Source organism: Ictidomys tridecemlineatus, chromosome 5, assembly GCF_052094955.1.
Source record: "Ictidomys tridecemlineatus isolate mIctTri1 chromosome 5, mIctTri1.hap1, whole genome shotgun sequence".
In the NCBI taxonomy this organism is placed as follows: domain Eukaryota; kingdom Metazoa; phylum Chordata; class Mammalia; order Rodentia; family Sciuridae; genus Ictidomys; species Ictidomys tridecemlineatus.
This window is the reverse complement of record NC_135481.1, coordinates 18,919,543-18,939,773: the sequence shown is the minus strand read 5'-3', so window position 1 is coordinate 18,939,773 and position 20,231 is coordinate 18,919,543. Positions and strand designations below refer to the sequence as shown.

Sequence of the window (20,231 nt, the reverse complement as noted above, 5' to 3'; positions counted from 1 at the left end):
TATGAAGTCCACTCCATCTTTAGTGGCTCCTTCATTCCTTTTCATACTCTGCATCAAGTCCCAGAGAGAGGTCACTTAATTGACTTTAGCTAATTATCAGGGACCCTAATGGGCAAAGCTTTCTGAGCCCAGCCACCTCCTAGGATATCAAGTAGCCAATGAATGAGTCTCTCTTGGGTCAGGAGACACCCTCTCTCAATGAGGGACCACTTATGCAAGGACCAGTCCAGCTCCACTCGAAGGGCAGGGTGCTATGGGTGTAAGGACAAAGAGACTTTTAGCCAAAAAGAAATTCTGAGTGTGGTACACACACATGCACACACGCACGAACAGGTCTAAGGAGGGGTCTATTGTGAGTAAAGGCAAGGACAAAGGATAATAAAGAGTCTTTTTTAATCAAAGAAAGAACAGAATAAGCTAACAACTCTGAGAGCCTACATGTGTCTCAAGTTCCATTCTGAAGAATTGACCAGTTGGCATGCATGTTCGTTGTTTGTTTGAACCCTCCTCTGTGATTCTGAGGTATATGCCTGGGATGACAACCACTGCGCTGCATGTTTCAGCTGTAACTTCATCAGTTCTCTAGAGTCAGAAGAGATCTCAGCTCAAATCCTGGCCTGATTAGGTACAGGGTATATTCCCTATTTCACAGATGAGAAAACCAAGGCTAAGTGAGGTGAAATAACTTGCCCAAGGTCACCCAGTCAGTTAGCAGTAAAGCTGGGATTCATTCCCAGGTTTGACCCTTGGGCTTGAGGGCCAAGTTCTTGACCATGTGCTAGATAGGGGTGGTTCAACTGCCCCACAGAGATGGCCTGAAGAGCAGCACTGAGAACTGCACAAGAGGGGGGTGAGCCAGGTTCATTTAGCCAGGGCCTGGCAGAGCTTCCTAACTGGCGGGGAGTTGATATATTCTCAGATGTATGTGTGGACTCCAGAGAGAAGTCAGAGGAGACAGGAATAATTTCATGATCTAAACTCTAGAAATGCTGCAGAGTTAGCAGGTGGGTTATAAAATCTCTTTCTTTAAGAAATCATATTAACATTGCTGCTTGGAACTATATTTATGAAACTTATCTCCACTCCATATGGCCTCTTGCTCTTGAGGGCAAGAACTGGGTCTTTGTGCCTCTGTTTTCTTCTCAGTAACATAGGGACAATGATTTCCCATCTGCCTGCCTGCCTGCCCTACATGGGGACTCTCAAGACCAAATGAGGTAACAGAGGAGAAGCTGCTTAATTCAGCTCTTCAAAACAACTGACCACTGAACCTCTAAGCTAAGGGCATCAATATCTGGCCATTTGCTGGGCTCTTCCCCTCATGCCAGGTCATGCCCTTTACTTCTGTAGCAAGATTGCTATTTTGAAAGCTGCTCAAAGCTGTTACCACTTGCTAAAGGAGGCAGAAGATCCAACTGTGTGGGTCAGAGATGCCTTTCTGTTTGGGAAAAACTTCAAAGCACCTTTGTGCTTTTTTTCACTTCTGTGAAAGAGAAGCCCAGCATCTACTCATGGAGAAGTGGTTAACAACATGGAGTTTCATGACTGCATGTGGAAGAAAAGGGGTGTCTCCCTTGAGCAGTAAATTATAAAGAATGATAGCAGATTTGAGGCCTCAAATAGGGTCCTGGAAGACCCCAGAATCATGGCAGAAGTCACCAGTCGCAGGAGCAGAGGTGTCTCTTACTCAGTATTAAGCTGTGTCCTTTTCCATGCAGAAATTCTCATCACCTTCAAACCTTACATGAAACTCAGTTTACCCTGCAGCCCATGTCAGTGGCAAGGGATAGACTCAGACAGAGGCCTGGGTCTCTGGGATTACGGAGGGGACACAGCCTGTCTCAAAGGAGGAAGGGGCTGAAGCATGAAGAAAGATGTAAGCTTTCCCTGGGGAGCCTCCAGAAGGCTAGGCTGGGAAATAGGAAGTCCTGTTGCCCTGGAATAGAATGTTCCTCATTCCTATTTGGACCCCAAGACTGGAAAACATGAAGGGACTTAGATTCCCAAAAGGGCCACACGGCAGCTCCTTCACAGGCCATCCTCCTCTCTATGGAGGGACCCTTCCCCTAGGTGCTAAACAAACCTCACCCCAAGGAGAGAAGGATGTCTCATCTCTCTCCAGGCCCTTTGCCCAGGTCACCAAGGGCAGAGAGCTCAGGATTCAAGATTAGGGTTCCAGGTTAGATGCTGGCAGCAAGCAATCGAGAGTGAGCCAGCCCTGGAAATGATTAGACACCGGACAAACTGACTCTGAGCAGCTTCCATTAAACTACCAAGAAGGCTAAGCAATATTATCACCCTCCTCTGTATTCTCTGGAGGGGACCTAGGCTCCCTGGGAAAAAGAGAATCCTAGGCAACTTGGTACCTCAAAGAGATCACTGGACAGAAGTCAGGAGTTATGAGTTTAAATCCTGGCTCTGACACCCACATTCAGCTTCCTCCTTTATAAAATGGGAAATATACCAACCCACAGGGCTGCAGGAAGATTGAATCATGTAATGTACCCCAGTGCCTAGCGCAGGGCCAGGGTTAGAGAAGGCAGTCCCTGATGTGGAGCTCTTCGCCCCTCTTCCTAGTCACTCTCTGGAGAGGGTGGGATTCATCAAGGTGGGCAGTGGATCTGAAATGAGGCTTCCCATAACCCTGAGTCCCTGGAGGTTCCTCATGGGTGGTGAATGGGGCAGGGGGCCTCTGCTGACTCCTTCCTCCCACTTCCCCAAGGCTGCCACCCCTTAGTAGTCTCAGTTTCAAAAAGTTCTCCTAGTGGAGGAGATCAGGAGCAGGTGCGCAATGCATCAGATGGTAAATACTTGAGGTACTGAGAGCCAGGAAGCAAAATCTAAGGTACCAGCTAGGTACTTAGATAACAAAGGAGAAAACAAAACTTCTACAGGCTTTTAATTGATAAAATCCAAAACATAGTAATGATAAATGGGAGGGAGCTGGGGTTGTGGCTCAGTGGTAGAGCGCTTGCCTAGCATGCATGAGGAACAGGGTTTGATTCTCAGCACCACATACAAACAAATAAAATAATCAACAACTAATAAATTATTTTTTAAAAAAATAAAAATTTTTAAAAATAAATAAATGAGAGCTTAGTGGGAGCGCACTTGTCTGGCATGTTTAGGCACTGGGTTTGATCCTCAGCACCACATAAAGATAAATAAATAAGGGATGGGGATGTGGCTCAAGCGCATGCTCGTCTGGCATGCGTGCAGCCGGGGTTCGATTCCCAGTACCACATGCAAACAAGGATGTTGTGTCCGCTGAAAACTAAAAAAAAATAGACATTGAGGAAATTCTCTCTCTCTCTCTCTCTCTCTCTCTCTCTCTCTCTCTCTCTCTCTCTCTCTTTCTCTTTAAAAAAAAGATAAACATATAAGTAAAATAAAGATAATATGCCCATCTATAATTTTTAAAATATTTAAATAAATAAATAAGGTAGTTTGTTTTTGTTTTGTTGTATTACAGGTATTCCAATGAGAAAAATGGAAACAGGGAAGAGGAGTAGTATTTCATTTAATTTGGATCTAAAGTTCTCTACCATCAAATTGATTGGAAATGTTCATCCATAAAACCATCTGCATTTCTAGGTCAGGACTACCAGGTACCACATTTGGCTGTAGGGCTACGGTTTTCTGTCCACTGGACTAGACAACATAAGAGCCTTTGAAAGGTAAAGGTCTTGGGTTCAAAACCTTTTTGGAAGGAGGCATTAGAAGAGAGACTTGAGGCCACAGCTTGTTCCCTCTGTGGAAGGCGCTGGAAGCTGCAGGGTCTCACAGGGCTTCCTACCTGTATCACAAAGCCCTGGGTGCCTTGCTAGAGCTGAGAAGATGGGAGCTTCAGAGTCCTCACTCTGGTCTCCTCAGCAAGGAGGAGAATAAGAGCTCACTCCTGGGTCCTCTCAAAATCATACCTACCCCAAACACCCCTCTCCCAATAGCACTTTCCCAGAAAGCTGCCCAATAGGACCCTCCCAGCTGGCTTCTAAAAGCAGAGACAAAGAAGCAAACTCCTTAGGGAGTTCTGGAGACCCCAAGGACCATGCATTCCTTCTATTTCTGGTGAGAGGAAGAAATGCTGTCATTCTATAGGGAAGAACTCTGTGCCTAGGCCTGGGTCAGGGAGAATCCCCAAGCTTCTCTTTCATCACTTATAAAATGGTGATTACCTACCCTATTGCTATCAAAACTTAAAATTATCCATGAAAATGTAATGAATGCAAATGAAACACAAACACTATAAAAAAAATTAAGAAGCATAAGGAATAAGGTTTGAATGAAGGGGAAAGTACAGAAGACTTCAAGCTCTTCAAATTTCCCTATAATGAAAATATTACTGTAGCTTTATAAAACCCACCCAAAATACACAAAAACAATGACAGAGTGTCGGCAAAGCCATGAGGAAATAAGTACGTGCTGGTGACAACGTAAGCTGATTCAGTATTTCTAGTTTCAACCATGAAGCAAATCAGTCACAACCTTTGCCCTGGAATGCCACCTCTGGGAGTACGCCCAACAGAAAATAACGCAGAGAGGAAATTAAACAAATATGTTCACAGAAATACTATTATTTTTAGCAATGAAAAACAACAGGGGAAAGTTAAATAAATTAGGAATGCCTATGTAGTACAATATTATGATGTTAACAAAAGTCTATGGATTGTATTTATTTTAAAAAAGGTCAGTATTCTTGGGCTGGGGTTGTGACTTAGTGGTAGGGTGCTTGCCTAGCATTTTGGAGGCACTAGGTTAGATCCTCATAAAAATAAATAAAGTAAAGGTATTGTGTTCATCTACAACTTAAAAAAGTATTTTATTTTATTTTTTTATTGATTTATTTTTTATGTGGTGCTGAGGATTGAACCCCAGGTCTCCCATGTGCTAGGTGAGCATTCTACGGCAGAGCTACAACTCCAGCCCCTAAAAAAGTTTTTTTTTTTTTTTAAAAAAAAAGGCCAATATTCTTAAAAAATACCAACATCATGAAAGCGGGGGAAAAAAAAGTCTAAGGACTAATTCCAGCTTAAAGCTTAAAGGAGACTAAAGAAATGTGACAACAAGATGCCACATATGATCCTATACTGTGGTGATGAAAGAGAATGTCCACATCCTCAAGATACATAGTGAAATATTATGGAATGAAGAGGCGGTATGTCTACAACCTACCCTCAAATAGGTCAGAGAATGGGAGATACAAACACAAGCCTGATTCAGAAAAAAAGGAAAGAAGGCAGGAAGAGGAAAAGAGGGGAAGAGAAGAAAGGAAGATAGAGAAAGAGAGGAGACAAACAGATGTTAAAATTCATATATCTAGGTCAAAGGTACATGAGAGTTCTGTTATTCTCATAACTTTCCTATTACATCAGAAATTATTTCAAAACAAAAGATTTTTTAGTATATGAACTCTCAATGCATAGGAAGATATAAATAAATCAATAACATGAGTAAAAAAACCACAACACAAAGTTTACACACTGGTAACACGTAAGTAGAAGAGAAAGGATATCCAGCAGATGGTGGGGAGATAATGGTTTCAGTCACCCCCACACAACACCTCCCCCAGTCCTTACAGTTTTCCTACTGTAGACAGAGCTCAATGAGACCCACCCCTCAGGGTCAGGGATTTGCACTGGGTGCTGAGCTGCTTTCTGACTGAAGCATGTGCAATGCAACCACTTTGTTTGAGTGGCTTTGTGCTTTGTCTTCCTAACAATGGGTGATAAAAGCGCCTCCCTCCCTCATCCACAGCTTCTGTCATCCAGGGCCCTCTGCAGTTTGTCCTCTCCACAGCTCCATCCCTTCACCCTCTCCTCCTGCCCTCTTACCCAAGCCCAGGCCTCTGGCCCAAGTCCGGGCAGAGCCCTTACTCAAAGAGATTACTGCAGTCTCCCACATTAGACCATGAGGAGCTGTCCCACCCAGAGTGATGGCTTCCTCCTTAGAACTCCTGGCACATATTTTTGGAGTCTCTCCATTAGCACATGGTCTAATCCCTCTGCTCATTTCATCTTTGGAGGAGAACACCCCTGAGACTGAACTGAGCCTTAAGATCTTGTGGGGCAAGGCCTGATTCCTAAGTCTCCTCTATCCATCTTGTTGTCCAACATATCATGGGTGCCTGAGAATATTTATTGTTGACTGCCATAATGACCTAGAGTACAGATGTGCATGTACTCACACATCCACACACCCACTAACCTTCTGGAAAGCACTGGCTTGTCTAGGGTGCAGCTATGGTTGAGGAAGCTTCCTTATCACTAACTCCAAGCGAGTCTGTGCCAGGCCCTGGAAGTTCTCAAGCCTATGGTTTGAGGAACAAGAGGCCTCTGTGCTGAACTGTGGTGTTTTGCACTCACAATCCCTTTACCCTTTAGGAGGCCTATGCTTTGATTTACTCCACAGGTCAGAGGCCACAAAGGACTTCTGAGCCAGGTGAGGACCCTCTCTCTGAAGCCTGCTGTGTGGTGTTGACAGAACCAGAATTGATGGTATTTCCTGGCTTCTAGATGTTGAGGGGGCTGTTACTGACTCCTGCCACCCACCTCCCCTGTTTCTAACCACTTTCCTCCCTGAGCTGGGCCACTGTCCTGTGACTAGAAGGCTTAGAAGTAAAAGAACTCCATTGAGGCTGAAAGATGGAATCTTACTAAGGGAATTTTGTGGCTTGGGGTGTCCTAGCTGCTGCACCATGAAGAGGATGCATATATTGCTCTGTCTTTTATTCTCTGAGTCCCCTTTACTGGTTTAAAAAAAAAAAAAAAAAACTACCTCTACCCCACTACCCTGAGCCCTGGCTGCTACTAGAACAGATGACCTTTGAAGAATCTCCCAGATAGATTCTGATTAAATAGTGAAATTCCCATAGAAAGAGTACAGGCATTCCAGTTTCACAGATCTAGAAGAGAATCCTGACTTTCCTTTTCAGACTGTGTGACCGTAAGTACCTTATTTAACTTCTCTGAGCCTCATTCTCCTCATCTATCAAATGGGAATGGAACCCGCCTTATGCTGTTCCAGAAGAAGGGAAGGGCTCAGCACAGACTGACAGGAGAACAGCAGATTCCTAACATACTCCAGTGGTTTCTACTTTTCCAAGAGCAGGAAATGCCAGCATGCATGTGATCCGAGGGGTACAAACATCCGGGGCCAGGATAAAAGACAGGGCTCTGCCCAGAGAAGTTTCTGGCTTTTTTTTTTTTTCTGACATATTTTGAGATTAGCTGGGTCACACAGAGTGGAATGTCCCACTTGACTTCTCCTTGAGAAGGCAAGTCTGTGTTTCTTGAGTCAATTACTTAACATATTAGAGACCGAGTTTCTTCGTCTGCAAATTGGGAATAACCACTTCACCTGGTGTTGTTATAAGAATTAAATATAACAGTGTGTGTCTGATATGTGGACGTAACTTTTATGTTCCATTTCCCACTTTGTACCTGAGATGTCCCGTACGCTCATGGATTTCAGCATATTATGGGAAGGAGGGTTTTCTGGCTCATCGTTAACTTAAGGCAGGTTCCAGATAGCTCCGCAGTTGAACTGTGGTGTCCGTGGGTGCTGGGTATAAAAGGCCTGGGATAGACATCACAGTAGCAGGGACAGATGGATAAATGCTGAAAAACACAGAAGTCCAACCTGGAGGGACTGCTAGTCCAACAAGGAAGAGGACCAAATAAACCCTTTTGTGTAATATGAGGTTTGATGATTTTTTTTCTCACTTAATAGAGATAGGGTTCCAGAAGAAGGTGGGAGGGAATGGAGGGTGGTTCCTGGCAATCACTGTTGGGAAGATAGCATTTGATTTGGACCTTAAGGGAAAAGTATAATTTTTCCAAGAGTGGGGGAAGAACAAGATAAGTCAGAAGTTTCTGGGACCTCTGGCCTCTGTCTCAGTACTAAATGATGCTCAAAATAGGAGAACAGATGTGGACTTGCCTTCGAAGCGTATAAACAAATAAAAAACCCAGTATAATCAAATATGAGATAGGTCTAATATCATCCCTGGCCTCTTCCAGGGACAGGGCCATTCCTGTCCTGCTCTCCACGGTCTTTCCAACCTGCTTAGCACATAGGGGGAATGCAAACTCTGTGCAAACATATGTGCTTCCAGGGAACACACAGAGGAAGGGTGTGCGGATATGAGAAATATCCTCAGAAAGATTAGAAGGGAAGACATAAAAATAAAAATATCTATTGGGTTAATGTTGCTGATCTTTTATTATCTTAACTGGCCCTAAACTCTAGACATCCTCTAGCCTCAGCCTTCAGAGCTGGAACTATAGAAGTGCACCACCAGGCCTGATGCTAAGTTTTAGCTTTTGTCTGTTTATATGTTTAAACCAGCACAATACAGTTGAGAAGGTTCTGCCTTTGAGTTCTATGTCCTAGACCACTTGCTCTGTGACTTTAGACAAGTCACCTCCCCTCTGGTCCTCACTTTCCCTGTCTATAAAATGGGAGACTTGAATTAAATTTTTGTTGAGATCCAGTTTAATGGTAACATTTAATGATTTTACATTAATATAATAATATAAATAAAAAAATTAACTGAAGGAAAGTAATTGAAGAATAGGAAACAAGGAATCTCTGATTGTTGCATGATACTTAAATTAATTTACTTTATATCCTCAGGCATGCAGTAGATGTGTAGGTGGAGGTCCGAGAAACAGTCACTGGGAAACACTGTTCCTTCCCAAATGCTCCACCTCCTACTTCTGGCCCTCATACCTTTACCCTCAAGGTCAAACAGAGAAGATCACCCTGCTTCATACTCTCGCCCACTCTCCAGAAGCATTGACATTAAAAGAAAAAATGATTTTGGTGGTTTGTGAGTCCTTCTGGTAGGAGGGTTAGAACCCTAAACTAGGAGTCAGATCACCAGGCTCCACCTTGGTTCCATCACAGTTTCACTGTGTGACCTTAGACAAGCCACTGGTCTTGACCTCATCTATATAATGAGGGGCTGAATGGGCTTCTCTGTAAGAGTCCTGCTTTAATATTCCCCTGCTCCGCCCTCCTGGTGGATGCCAAGGCTGGGAGAGGCCAAGTTCTGCAGGCCAGCATTTCTCCAAACACTCCTAGAAAGAGCAGGCAACCTTCAGCCAAAGTGTGAGCACAGCCAAGCATCTGCAGGCAGTGTGGGGAGCCAGAAACCAGGCGAGGTGTGCAGGCAGGCGGGACCCCAGCTGAGCACAGGATGGTCCAGCCAGGGCACACTGTCCCAACCCAAAGTTTACAGAGGGTCTCTTCCTCCTAGGATAAAGAAGGAAAGGCCTCTAAAAGAATCAAAAACATGTGATTTGGGGACAGACGATGACAGGAAACGCAGCTGAAGGTTCTTCATTAGTAGTCTATTGACATACACACTGGAAAATATACATGTACATCTTGATACTTACACATGAAATGAACACCACAGTGAAACAAGTACAGATGGAGAAAGAGAACAATATCTAAACAATATCTGAACAATATCTCAGAAATCCTCCCCAGGTCCTCTGAGTCCCTTGTCCCCTGAGGATATCTGCCTATCTGAATTCTAACAGCAGAGATTCATTTCACCCGGTTTGAACTTGAAATGGATGGAATTATACAGTATGGACTCTTGAGTCTAACTCCCTTGCTCAAGATTGTTTGTGAGCTTCATCCAGTATGACAGGTAACAGGCTTTCATTCATTCACACTTTTGCATAATGAGAACTTAGAAGATCTAAAGTCAATGAGACAACCTTGAGTCTAGGGCAGGGTGCTCACTGATAGAAGAGGAGGCAGGTGCCAGGTGTAGTGGCACATGCCTGTCATCCAGTAGCTCAGAGGCAGAAGGATCACAAGTTTGAGGCCAGCCTCAGCAATTTAGTGAGATTCTGTCTCAAAATAAAAATTAAAAGGGCTGGGGATATAACTCAGTGGTAAAGCGCCCCTGGGTTTCATTTGCAATACCAAAAAAAAAAAAATGAGGAAGTATGTTTACATACCATCCTCCAGAAATGAGGTTAACCCCCAGGTGGGGCTTCCTGATAGTCCCACACCTTCCTCCTGAGGGCTGCAGGGCGGGGAGATGGGGCCTTGATGTCCCAAATTTACTTGGAATCAGTCCATTACTAGGCCCAACACTTTAGATTCAACATCTTCAACTCAACATCTTATACCATTCCACAGACATGAGGCGGGGACTGTTATTTTTCCCGTTTTACAGAGAAGAAAACAGAGGTTGAGTAAGTTGTCCTAAGGTTGCACAGCTATGAAGGGAACCCGAACACCAAACCTCTGTACTACTCTGAGTTGGCAGGAAGTTCACCAACTAGACCTGGCTCCCACCTACCTCCTCTGGCACTGCTTGCCCAGCTCACTTTTCAAGGCTACACTGGCCTCTTGCCATCAATTCAGGCCTCAGGCTCTTCCCGCCTCAGAGCCAGTCCACGCTGCTGCCTTTGCCTGGCATTTACTCCTCAATTCTCAAAATGGCGAGTTCAGAGCAACCTTCCCTGAGCAGCCAGTTTAAACTATGCCACCCATTATTCTCTCAGAGCATCGGGTTCCCTCCCTCCACAGCCCGATCACCCTGTATGATGGTTCACCCTTCTGTCTTCACTGGTTGGTGCCTTTTTTCACCAGCAGATCACAGACTGTGAGAGGGCAACAATGTATATGTTTTGTTTATCACTGCCTTGGGCAGTACCTGGCACACAGTAGGTCTTCAATATGTCATGTGAAGAAAAGGTGGGGAAGAGAGGACAGGACTAACCCTTTAGAATCTGAGAGGTTGTCTGAAGGCAGCTCTAGTTCCAGCCCATTCTATGTCCCCCACCAAAACTCTTCCCTGCTCAGATGCTTGGTTTCCTCAACTGTCAAATAAGGATCCTAGAAGAGAGGACCTCTAATGGCCTTCTAGCTCACCTGACCTTCAGACCACAGGTCCTAGCAAGCCTGGAAACTCCAAAAGCCTCAGGCCCCCAAGCCTCTGCTGCCTCTTACCCACCTTTAGCCCAGCTAGCATTTTAGACAGGCTGGGGCATAGGGACTCCCCAGCCTGTGAGGGGCCTTCACACCTGCTGCAGGGGAGAACCAGAAAACCTGAGTTCTCTTCCAGTTCTAACAGCTCAGGTTCCTTTCTGTTTGTTTTTGCAGTATTGAGAATTGAACCCAGGGACATTCTCCCACTGAGCTACATCCCCAGCCCTTTTCAATTTTGAGACAGGGTCTTGCTAAGTCACTGAATTTGCCTAGAACTTACGATCCTCCTTTCTCAACCTTTTGGGGAGCTAAGATTATAAACATGCACCAGCTCACCTTATTCCGCTTATGTCCCTAATGTACAGAGTAAATGGGAGATGAGATGACAAAGGAATAATAAGAATTTCCCAGGGAACTGCCTCTGCTTTCTTTTTCAAGGACCTTGCCCCACCTGACTTCTCAGTTGAGTAATAATAATAATCCAATTCAACTCTGTCTCTGTCATTGTGTATGCAGCTGCTCCTACTCTAGGCTGGAGCTCTAGCAGAGCTAGAGACTATCTGTTTTGTTAATCTGTGTACTCATGGCACCTTGTACTCCCTATGGCCAAGGTGAGGCCAACGAATCCATTGCTGTTGGCAGGGCCTGTCAAGATCTGCTGAAGATGCCACTTCCCAAGGGCAGAAGGACCTGAGGTGAAGAGAACCTGGTTCCCCATTCAGAGGCAGAACCAGCTGAGCCCCCCAAGCCTCTGGCCCTCTGTGTTCTTGGCACCCCTTCACCAGGCCCCACACTGGCAGGAGCAGTCATCCTGTGCTGGGGAGTCATCCCCTCTGAGATGTCTGCAGTCACTTGCTCCCCACCTAACTAGCCAGCCAGGATTAACACACCCTGAACTTGTTGTATCCTCTGCCCCCATTTTCCTGAGACTGGCACTTTTGGCTTTGGAGTTTGTCTTTAAAAATGAAGGAAAGTAAAAGACTAGTCCTGATCCAAGAGTTCTATAAAGGAAAAAGGCTCCTTGTTTTATCTGTTGAATACAACGGATATCCCAAACTGCTGGGGGTTTATGTCACCGGGTGTGTGGGTATTCTGGTGAGCCCACGTGACCATGCAATGTTGTTCTCACAGGAGAGAGCAGGACAGGTGCGCATGTGCAAACTGGACTGGTCAGCACCTTGGCCAAGTCAATTGCTGCCTCTTTGGGCAGCTTGCTGTGACTTTGGGCAGCTTGCTTAAACTCTGGACTGCAGTTTCCTTATTTGGAAAATGACAGTAGAAATAATTCCTATTTCACACATTGTTGTGAGAATCAGACTTCTTAACTGGTGTTTTTGTAACTGTTAAAAAACCTCATCCTGCCAGGTGCAATGGTGCATGCCTGTAATCCCAATTAGTCGGGAGGCTGAGACAGGAAGATCAGAAGTTTGAGGCCAATTTTGGCAATTTAGTAAGAACTTATCTCAAGATAAAATTTTTAAAAAATTTACTGGGATGTAGCTCAGTGGTAGAACACTTATCTACTAACATGCACAAGACTGTGGGTTCAATCCCCAATACAGCAAAAACAAAAACAATGAAAAATACCATGTAAGTATGAGCAGTTATTAGAAATAGGAGACCTGAAAACTCATGAAAATCCTAATTTCTCTCCAAAGAGTAATTGGTTTTACTTCTCAGAGTTCAGCCCTGACTGCATTCTGGGTTGAACCAAACTGACAATGCACTAAGTAATTCAGATCCCAAGAAACTTCATGACTAGGCTCATGTGACTGTTTACTCAATGCAAATCCATTTACAGGAGATTACTCCACCTCCTCTCATTCAGGCTCTGAGCTTAAAAACCAAAATCCTGGGAACCAGGATGGAGAATCCCAAGTGGGGCTCAGAAGAAAATCAATAGGTCAGGTCCTGAAGAGGGATTTGTGAGGAAAGTAACACATGAAACAAGAATCATCAAGATTTGTCACAGCTGTCAGATTGCACTGAAAACACAGATCTCAACAGTTCTAGCCCCTTCTTCTAGCAAGTCTTGATTTCCAGAGACATGACTGTTTGCAGAGTCACCCATGAAGATGAATAAGCCCCAGGCTTGTTATTAAAGCTTCCCACTATTCCTTGACAAGCCCATGTCTTACAACACTAACTGACAATTCACCAAAAGGCAGCATAATTGGCCTCGGATCACATCCCCTCCACCAATCTCTTACCTCCCCAGCTCCTCTCCGATGTCATAAAAGTCCTCCACCTTCTGCTGCTTGAACGTCTCCATGTTTGGGCTCTTCATGGAGGCCTGGACCATACAACCCTGAAATTGGAAGAAACCTGACATTAGAAGGGCCATGAAAATAAGCACAAGCCTCGGAGTCTGAGAACTCAGAACAGCTGGCTGCAAGGGAGCTAATATTTTAACGGTAATCCACAGCCCTGTTTCCTCAAGAAATGCCCTACTCCAGCTTTCTTTTCACTTGGACAGACTATGTATGGTTCATAGGAGTCATCTTAATTCAGTTTATTTATTTATTTAGAGATAGGGTCTTCCTAAATTGTCCAGGCTGGCCTCAAATTTGTAATCCTCCCCTCAACCTCGGGAGTATCTGGGATTACAGGGATGAGTCACCACATCTGTTTTACTTATTCAAATTTATTAAGGAGATGGAAAAAGAGTCTTCCTTACTTATTCTGAAGAAGTTCTGAGAAAAAGATCCATGGTGAACTACTTGCTTTTATTACGTTCAGATCCACTGAGAAAAGAATAAAAAAATGTTGTACAGTAATGGAAGCACTAGTTTTTGAGTCAGAAGTCCCAGGTTTAAGTCCCATTCTTGCTTGGGTAAATCATTTAGGCTGCAAGGAATTTAGCATCCTGATCTGTAAAATGGGCTAATACTGTAAAAATCAACTTCAAGTCATGAAATTGTTTTGTAAATGACGAAATGCTATAGAAAGGCAAGGGATTATCATGACCTCAGCTCCCTTAGGGGTTGTGCCACCCAACTGCAAGTCTGAACAGATTGGTAACTGCTCTCACTTATCACCCCAAGGGGAAAATGGGCGGGAATGATGTGACAAATTACAACAGGTACCAAGATCAGAAGCCTGAGGTGCTGATTCCAGCTTTGACTGCAACTAGATTTGTGACTTCACTGCTTGTCAGAGAGGCTTGGTTTCCTCATCTATAAAGTGGAACTAAGTTCCTGCAGAGGGTACCTTAATGAGAACCACAGGACTACTCTAAGCCATAGAGAGCACTCATCACTCCACTATAAGAGACTGTTTGCATCCTCCCCTGGGATCCTCACCTATTCCTGAGACAGCTACTTGCCATCCTGGACAGCACTCTAAGGGAAGAGCCCAGGGTATAGTCTGCCAATCAAAAAGATAAAACCTGTGGACCTGTCTTTCAAAAGTCGTCAATTAGCAAAGGCCTCTCAGAGCCCATTTTGCCTAGCATGGGAAGCATCTCTGCCTGCCAATCAGATGCCAACCACACCCAGGCTCCATGTACCTCAAATGATTAATTTCACCAGGCAGGGTGGAGACACCATGACATAAGGGCACATCTCACCAACACCAAGTGGCTGAAGCTGTTCTAATTCTCAGGGGATATATATACATTTCACCTTCTTTCCTCCAGCTCTGCCCCATGCAAATCAGAGTGCCACTATCTGGATGCCACCTCCACTTTCCCTTCTGCTAAGGAACACATCCCTGAGACCCTCAGGCAGAGCTGGGCTGGCTCCCAGGTTTCACTCTCAGGATCACCTGCCTGTCTGCATCTACAGTCCCTCATGTATCCTCTCCGTGCTTGGTCTCTATTCTTCAGCAAGGTCTGGGACATGGAATATCAAAAATAGCAGGCCCTAGCAGCCCCAGGTCTGAACTAGCTTGGTGTTTATTAGCCCTGTGGCCCACAGCAGGGGGCCACCCTCTTTGGGCCTCAGTCTCCTCAAATGTAAATAGAGGTGACATTATCCATATCACCTACCTCACACATCCATCTGGGAATTCACTGTGATAAGGATTATAAACTGCTGTATAAATAAGTGATTATTAATGTTATTTGATGCATCGCAGACGATTGTTTGTGTTTCTGTTCCCTACAGCCATTGAGACAACCAATTTGGCTCCTTTCTCAGGAAAAAAGGCTTGGGGCCCCCCCGCAAAACCAGAATCAGAAGCTAGAACTACCCTCACCCCCAACATATGGCAAATCTTCTGAGACTAGTCTTAGAGGAGGTGGGATTGCTGTCTACCATCTTCTTTTTGCTGAAAAAATCCTTCCAAACAAACTATTTAGGTCAGGTCGTGGGGGTGGGGTGACTAATCTCATACAGCTAGATGTAAGCAGAAAACTCCAAAAAATTTTCTGTTGGCAGAAACACTGAAAGTGGTCCCAGGAACAGCTAAGAACTTCCATTTAGTGACAGGCCAGCTCCATTCACCATCAGAGACTGAGCTGAATTTGAAGAAGCCCCAGTTCCTTAATAAAATGGCTCCACATCCTGGTTGGCCAATGTCAGCAAGCAGAGGTGCAGCCTAAGGCTCAACTCGCCTGCCCAATTTGGCCTCAATTCATCTGTCTAGCCTTAGCCCCCTCTTCCATATATTCTGTATCACAGCCAAAGTAGACCTTTCCCATTCCCCAAAAACTTTCACTCCTGCCTGGCCTCAGCTGGAGCAGAGCCCTTTCTACAGAAGCCCAACCTGGAAAGCCCTCCAGGCAAAATCTCTCCTTTCCTGAAAGGTCCAGCCCAAAAGCTACCATCTCTGTGAGGTACCATGATCCTTTTCCTCCTACAAACAAATGAAAATTCTCCCCTTCGTTAAATTCCCAAAGAGTGTTTGTTCTTCATACATACTTAGGGTTAGAATTTTGCAAGTTCTGGTTCAGATCATAATCAATGTCTATTTCTATCTCAGAGGGAAGCAGCACAGATTACAGTCACACAGGTCTCGGTTCAAATCCCAACTCTGTCACTTATAAACACATTGTCCTTAGCTGAGCACAGGATAACTTTTCTGAACTTAAAACTACTTCCAAGGGAACTGGACCTATACAATGCCTGCTGTTGCTGAGTAGGTGGAGCAGTGAGAGCTCTCAAACACTGTCAGGGGGAGTACACACACGGACAACCACTCTGGAAAACTGTGGGGTGGGGGATTTTCTACAGAGGTAACTAAATAAATGCATGAAGCTCAGACTGGGGTTGCAGCTCAGTGGTAGACTGATTGCTTAGCATATGTGAAGCACTGAGTTGGATCCTCAGCACCACATAAAAATAAATAAATAAAATAAAAGTATTGTGTCACAATACCTTTGTTTTATTTATTTTTATGTGGTGCTGAGGGGATATATATATATGTATATATATATATATATACATATATATATGGAATGCACACAGCTATTTTCCAGAATGGTCCATGTTTGAATATTCATAGCAGCACTATTAGGAATAACTAAAAATTGGAAGCAACCAAATAATTACCAAGAGAAGAATGGATAGATAAATTGAGGTGTATCCATACAATGGAATCATACAAGGAGAATTAACAAACTACTGCTACCTGCAACAATAAGGTTGAATCTCATAAACAAATATGTTGAATAAGAGAAGCCAAATATAAAAGATTATATAGTGTGTGGTTTCATTTAGGGAAAACTAACCCATGGTGCTAGAAGTCAGAACGATGGTTCCACCTGGGTGGGAGGTTGTGACTGGAAGGGGACATGGGAGATTTCTGGGTGCTGGCAATGTTGGTTCTCAAGCTGGGTGATAGTAATGTGGACATATATGTATGGTAATGTGTATGTATATGTATTTCAATTGCAATCAAAACTTTATAAAATTTTAAAAATTAGATTAACTTCTACTTTATGGGACAAGTAAGATGTGAAATGTTTGAAATGGTCCCTGGACAATTCCAATATGTGAGTTTCTCCCCTCCTGCCTATTGTCTTGGAGCCCCACGAGTCCCTCATAGTAGCTAGTCTACAGCAGACACACCATAAATGTTGGTTGGTTTGCATTTAGTGCCCCAGCCTCCTTTCTCAAGGATATAGCTCATACAGTAAAAAACAGGTAACAGCTTAAAGCGCTTTCCTAATACCTCCCCCAAATTGACTGCACTTGACCAGTGTAGAAGTATGCAATTAAAGTAGAGAAACTGAGGTAGAATTATTGTCACCATCTAGGACAGGCATCTTTCTGACCCTGAAAAGCTGAAACCACATGGCAGAGGGGAGAGACATGGCTACAACTTTTGGCCAGAGGCACAGGTCATTAGCTCCAGACATTCAAAGGATGAGACTCATCTTAGTGCCCACATTTCTCCTAATAGGGTCCTTGGAATTCACATTCCTGCCCATCACCTCAATACCAGGCAAAACCCTGGGGTGCTAACAGATTTCCTAGGACCCCACAGAAACGGACCTCACAGATACATACGTATTCAGGAATTTTTAGCCTCTGCTTCAGTAGCCAACAAGGTGACAAAGTGGGGCCAGAGCAGTTTCACACTCTCTGTGATACACGCTGGGATTCTGGGTAAAAACTCACTGTGAAACAGAAGTTTGAAACCACTGCTGTCTGGTCTAAGCCACTTGTTTGACAAAAGGAGGAAACTGAGGTCCAGACAGGGGAAGGGACTTACCAACAGTCACACAGCTAGCCCACTGAACTTCTCAAGACTTCTGTTGATAGCCATCCAGCCCCTCCAAAGGTGGTGTGGGGCTGGGAAGTCAGTGAGCTCCTGGGGGACAACCTGGGAGATGTTCAAGCCTGAAAAAAATCACCTCACATTCACAAAGCCCTCTCCCCCACTGTCCATAGTTCACTCTACAAAATAAGCTCTCTGAGTTCCTCACCCAGTAAGTGACAGAAATGGGACCATGGCAGGGACAGGCAGAGGTTTGGGTCAAACACAAATGACTGTCCACTCATACACACCCACATTAGGAATCACCACATTCACACTGTGGGGAGGCTGCCAAAAAGGGGGGGATTAGAGAGCCCTTCTAGCCACTCCTGGCTTTGACCCACCACAATCCCTGACGAGGAAGTTGGGGCACAAGAGGTCAGCCACCTGCCTAAGCTGACATGAGAAAAACTCCTGGTAAAGATCCAGCTTTGCTTGTTCACCTCCTCATCTAACAAATAGGTTTCAGGGAGGCCATCAGGGTCAGAAGCTTGTCCCAGGACATCAGATGTCCACCCACATCCACATACTCCTAAACCTCTATCCAAGCCCTGCAGGAAGGTTCCGAATTATCAGTGGGGTCATTTTAGGTGCTGAAACACATCTTTGGGAATAGGGAGGAAAACGGCTCTAAAGTAACCATGAAGTTGACACCAGCACCGCTCAGTCAACACCCAGAGGCAGTTGGGAAACAGTGTTAGAAACCCGAACAGCAGCCCCCAGCTGCCCTCCACTGTAGTTTAGAGTACAGGGTGCCAGGGGCTGTGCTCCATCTGCCTGAGCCAGCCAGCTATAGTGTCCTCTCCAGTGTGCATTCCTTGTGCACCCCTAACTTACCACTACCTGCATGGCTTCAAAGCAGCTCACGTCACAAGAGCTCGTCCTGCCCTTTGAAAGCCAAAACTCATTTCCACCTTGCAGCGTTACAGTGAGGATTAGCCAAACCAAGATACGCTGTGAGATATCCACAATGCCTGTCCAGAGTCCGGGCCAAGCCCTGGCAATGCTCTTCCACCCCAGCGTGCAGAAGACCCGCTGGCTGCCTCCACGCGCAGCTGAGCTCTGCGGCACCCTAGTGCTGCCCCAGCGGGGCTCCTGAAGCAGGGGCCTGTAGCTCATTCAGCCACATTGGAGGCTCCCGACGTACTGAGCACCCTCCTGGCAACAAATCCTGGGCCGCGGGCACAAGAGATGTGAAAGACAACAGAAACTGAGAACCTCGGTCTCTCTCCTCCCGAGCATGCTCTTCCCTTTTGAGGGGGCTTAACTTGATGGAAGTCTGCCCCCCATCCGCGCCAGGCCTCTGCTTGCCGCCCCAGCCTGATAGGCTTCCGAGCGTGCCTGGGGTAGCAGCGTGCAGATTGGCGACCTGATCCCGGACACAATGCCCAGGGCACTGCCGGCCATACCCCGGGCCGGCGTCAGGGATCCACGAAAGAGCGCCCCAGGACTCTGCCCCGTCAGACCCAGCCCCTGGCGCTGCTGCCGTCGGGCTGCCTGCTTGCCCGGTCCCGCCCGTCGAGCCCGCAGACCAGCACTACTCACGGCTGGAGGCTGTGAAGCGGCGGCCGCAGCGAGCACGACGGGACGGGGCGCGGCGGGGTTCCCGGCGCCCAGCTCCACTCTTCTAACACAGCGCCCAGCGCCGGCCGGCAGAGGTGGAGGAGCCGAGGGGGCGGAGCGGCCGGCCCTGTCCCAGGCGCCGGCTGGAGGCGTGCCGGGCAGGCGGCCGGCCCGAGTTCTGGGCGCCCCCTGCTGGGAACCCCCTTCAGGCCGCCCTGCTGTGAGGGCCTAGAGCCCTCCTACTGTTCCCCGAGGTCACCTCAGGGCTCTGAGGCTCCCAAGAGACCCAGCAAGAGGTGACATCAGAGCGTCCTTTCCCACTCTTGCCCTTTATTTACTGGGCGGCCTTGGGCAAGTCAGCTAACCCTCAAGTCTTGTCTGTTTGACTTAAATGAACCAATAGGTGTACTACATAGTCTGGCCAACTGCTCAGAAAACAGCATTTCCAGGCACCCCTGCCTCACTCCAACCCCTGCCCAGCCCCTGCACCCAGAGTATTCCCTGATTTCGCACAGATTCTTCTGGGAAATCTCACCGCCCACAACTCTCAGCAGAGTACCAGCTGTGATGGGAACACTCCCTTCCTCAACTGCCCCCACCCAGTTTGGGGGGTTCCCGGCTCACTGCCCTTTGCAGCCCTAGTCCTGACACTGCTAGTGAAACCCCCACATCACCAAATTTATTTTCCTAATGAAAGACTTGGGAGTGGATTCTTCCTCTCTTTCTTCTTTCCAAAGGAAAAAATAAATGATAGTGGAGGAGGTGATGGGAGAAAGGAAATGGAAACAAGCTAAACCAAGTTCAGTGGTCTTATTTCAAGACAAGAATCCTGTTAGCAGAAGAAAACAAAGTCTCCTTCCCAGAGCTTTTATTGCTAGATCACCAATGGGGCTCCCCCAGAGAGCTGAGTGTTAGATGCAGAGTCCTATGGCCTAGCTCAAAGCCATATTCTGCCCTCCCTATGTGTGGTCTTTGAGTGGCTCTTCCTTCATCAGTGAAATGGGAGAAAC

At 45.9% G+C, this 20,231-nt stretch overlaps 1 protein-coding gene across 5 annotated transcripts in view; it reads right to left on the bottom strand.

Moving 5' to 3' along the window:
• Dapk2 (death associated protein kinase 2) overlaps nucleotides 1-19,361 on the bottom strand; it is a 113,375-nt gene extending 94,014 nt beyond the window's left edge. Inside the window, exons 1-2 of one of the 5 annotated variants that reach the window (XM_013359729.4) lie at nucleotides 19,204-19,361; nucleotides 13,167-13,264 (exon numbers count right to left, since the gene is read on the bottom strand). In XM_013359729.4, coding sequence (XP_013215183.2) covers nucleotides 13,167-13,258 — 92 coding nt within the window. In that variant the 5' untranslated portion in view covers nucleotides 13,259-13,264; nucleotides 19,204-19,361. The other 4 variants (XM_078049490.1, XM_013359726.4, XM_078049493.1 and 1 more) reach the window with 4 other exon arrangements.
• Nucleotides 19,362-20,231: the final 870 nt, after the last annotated feature.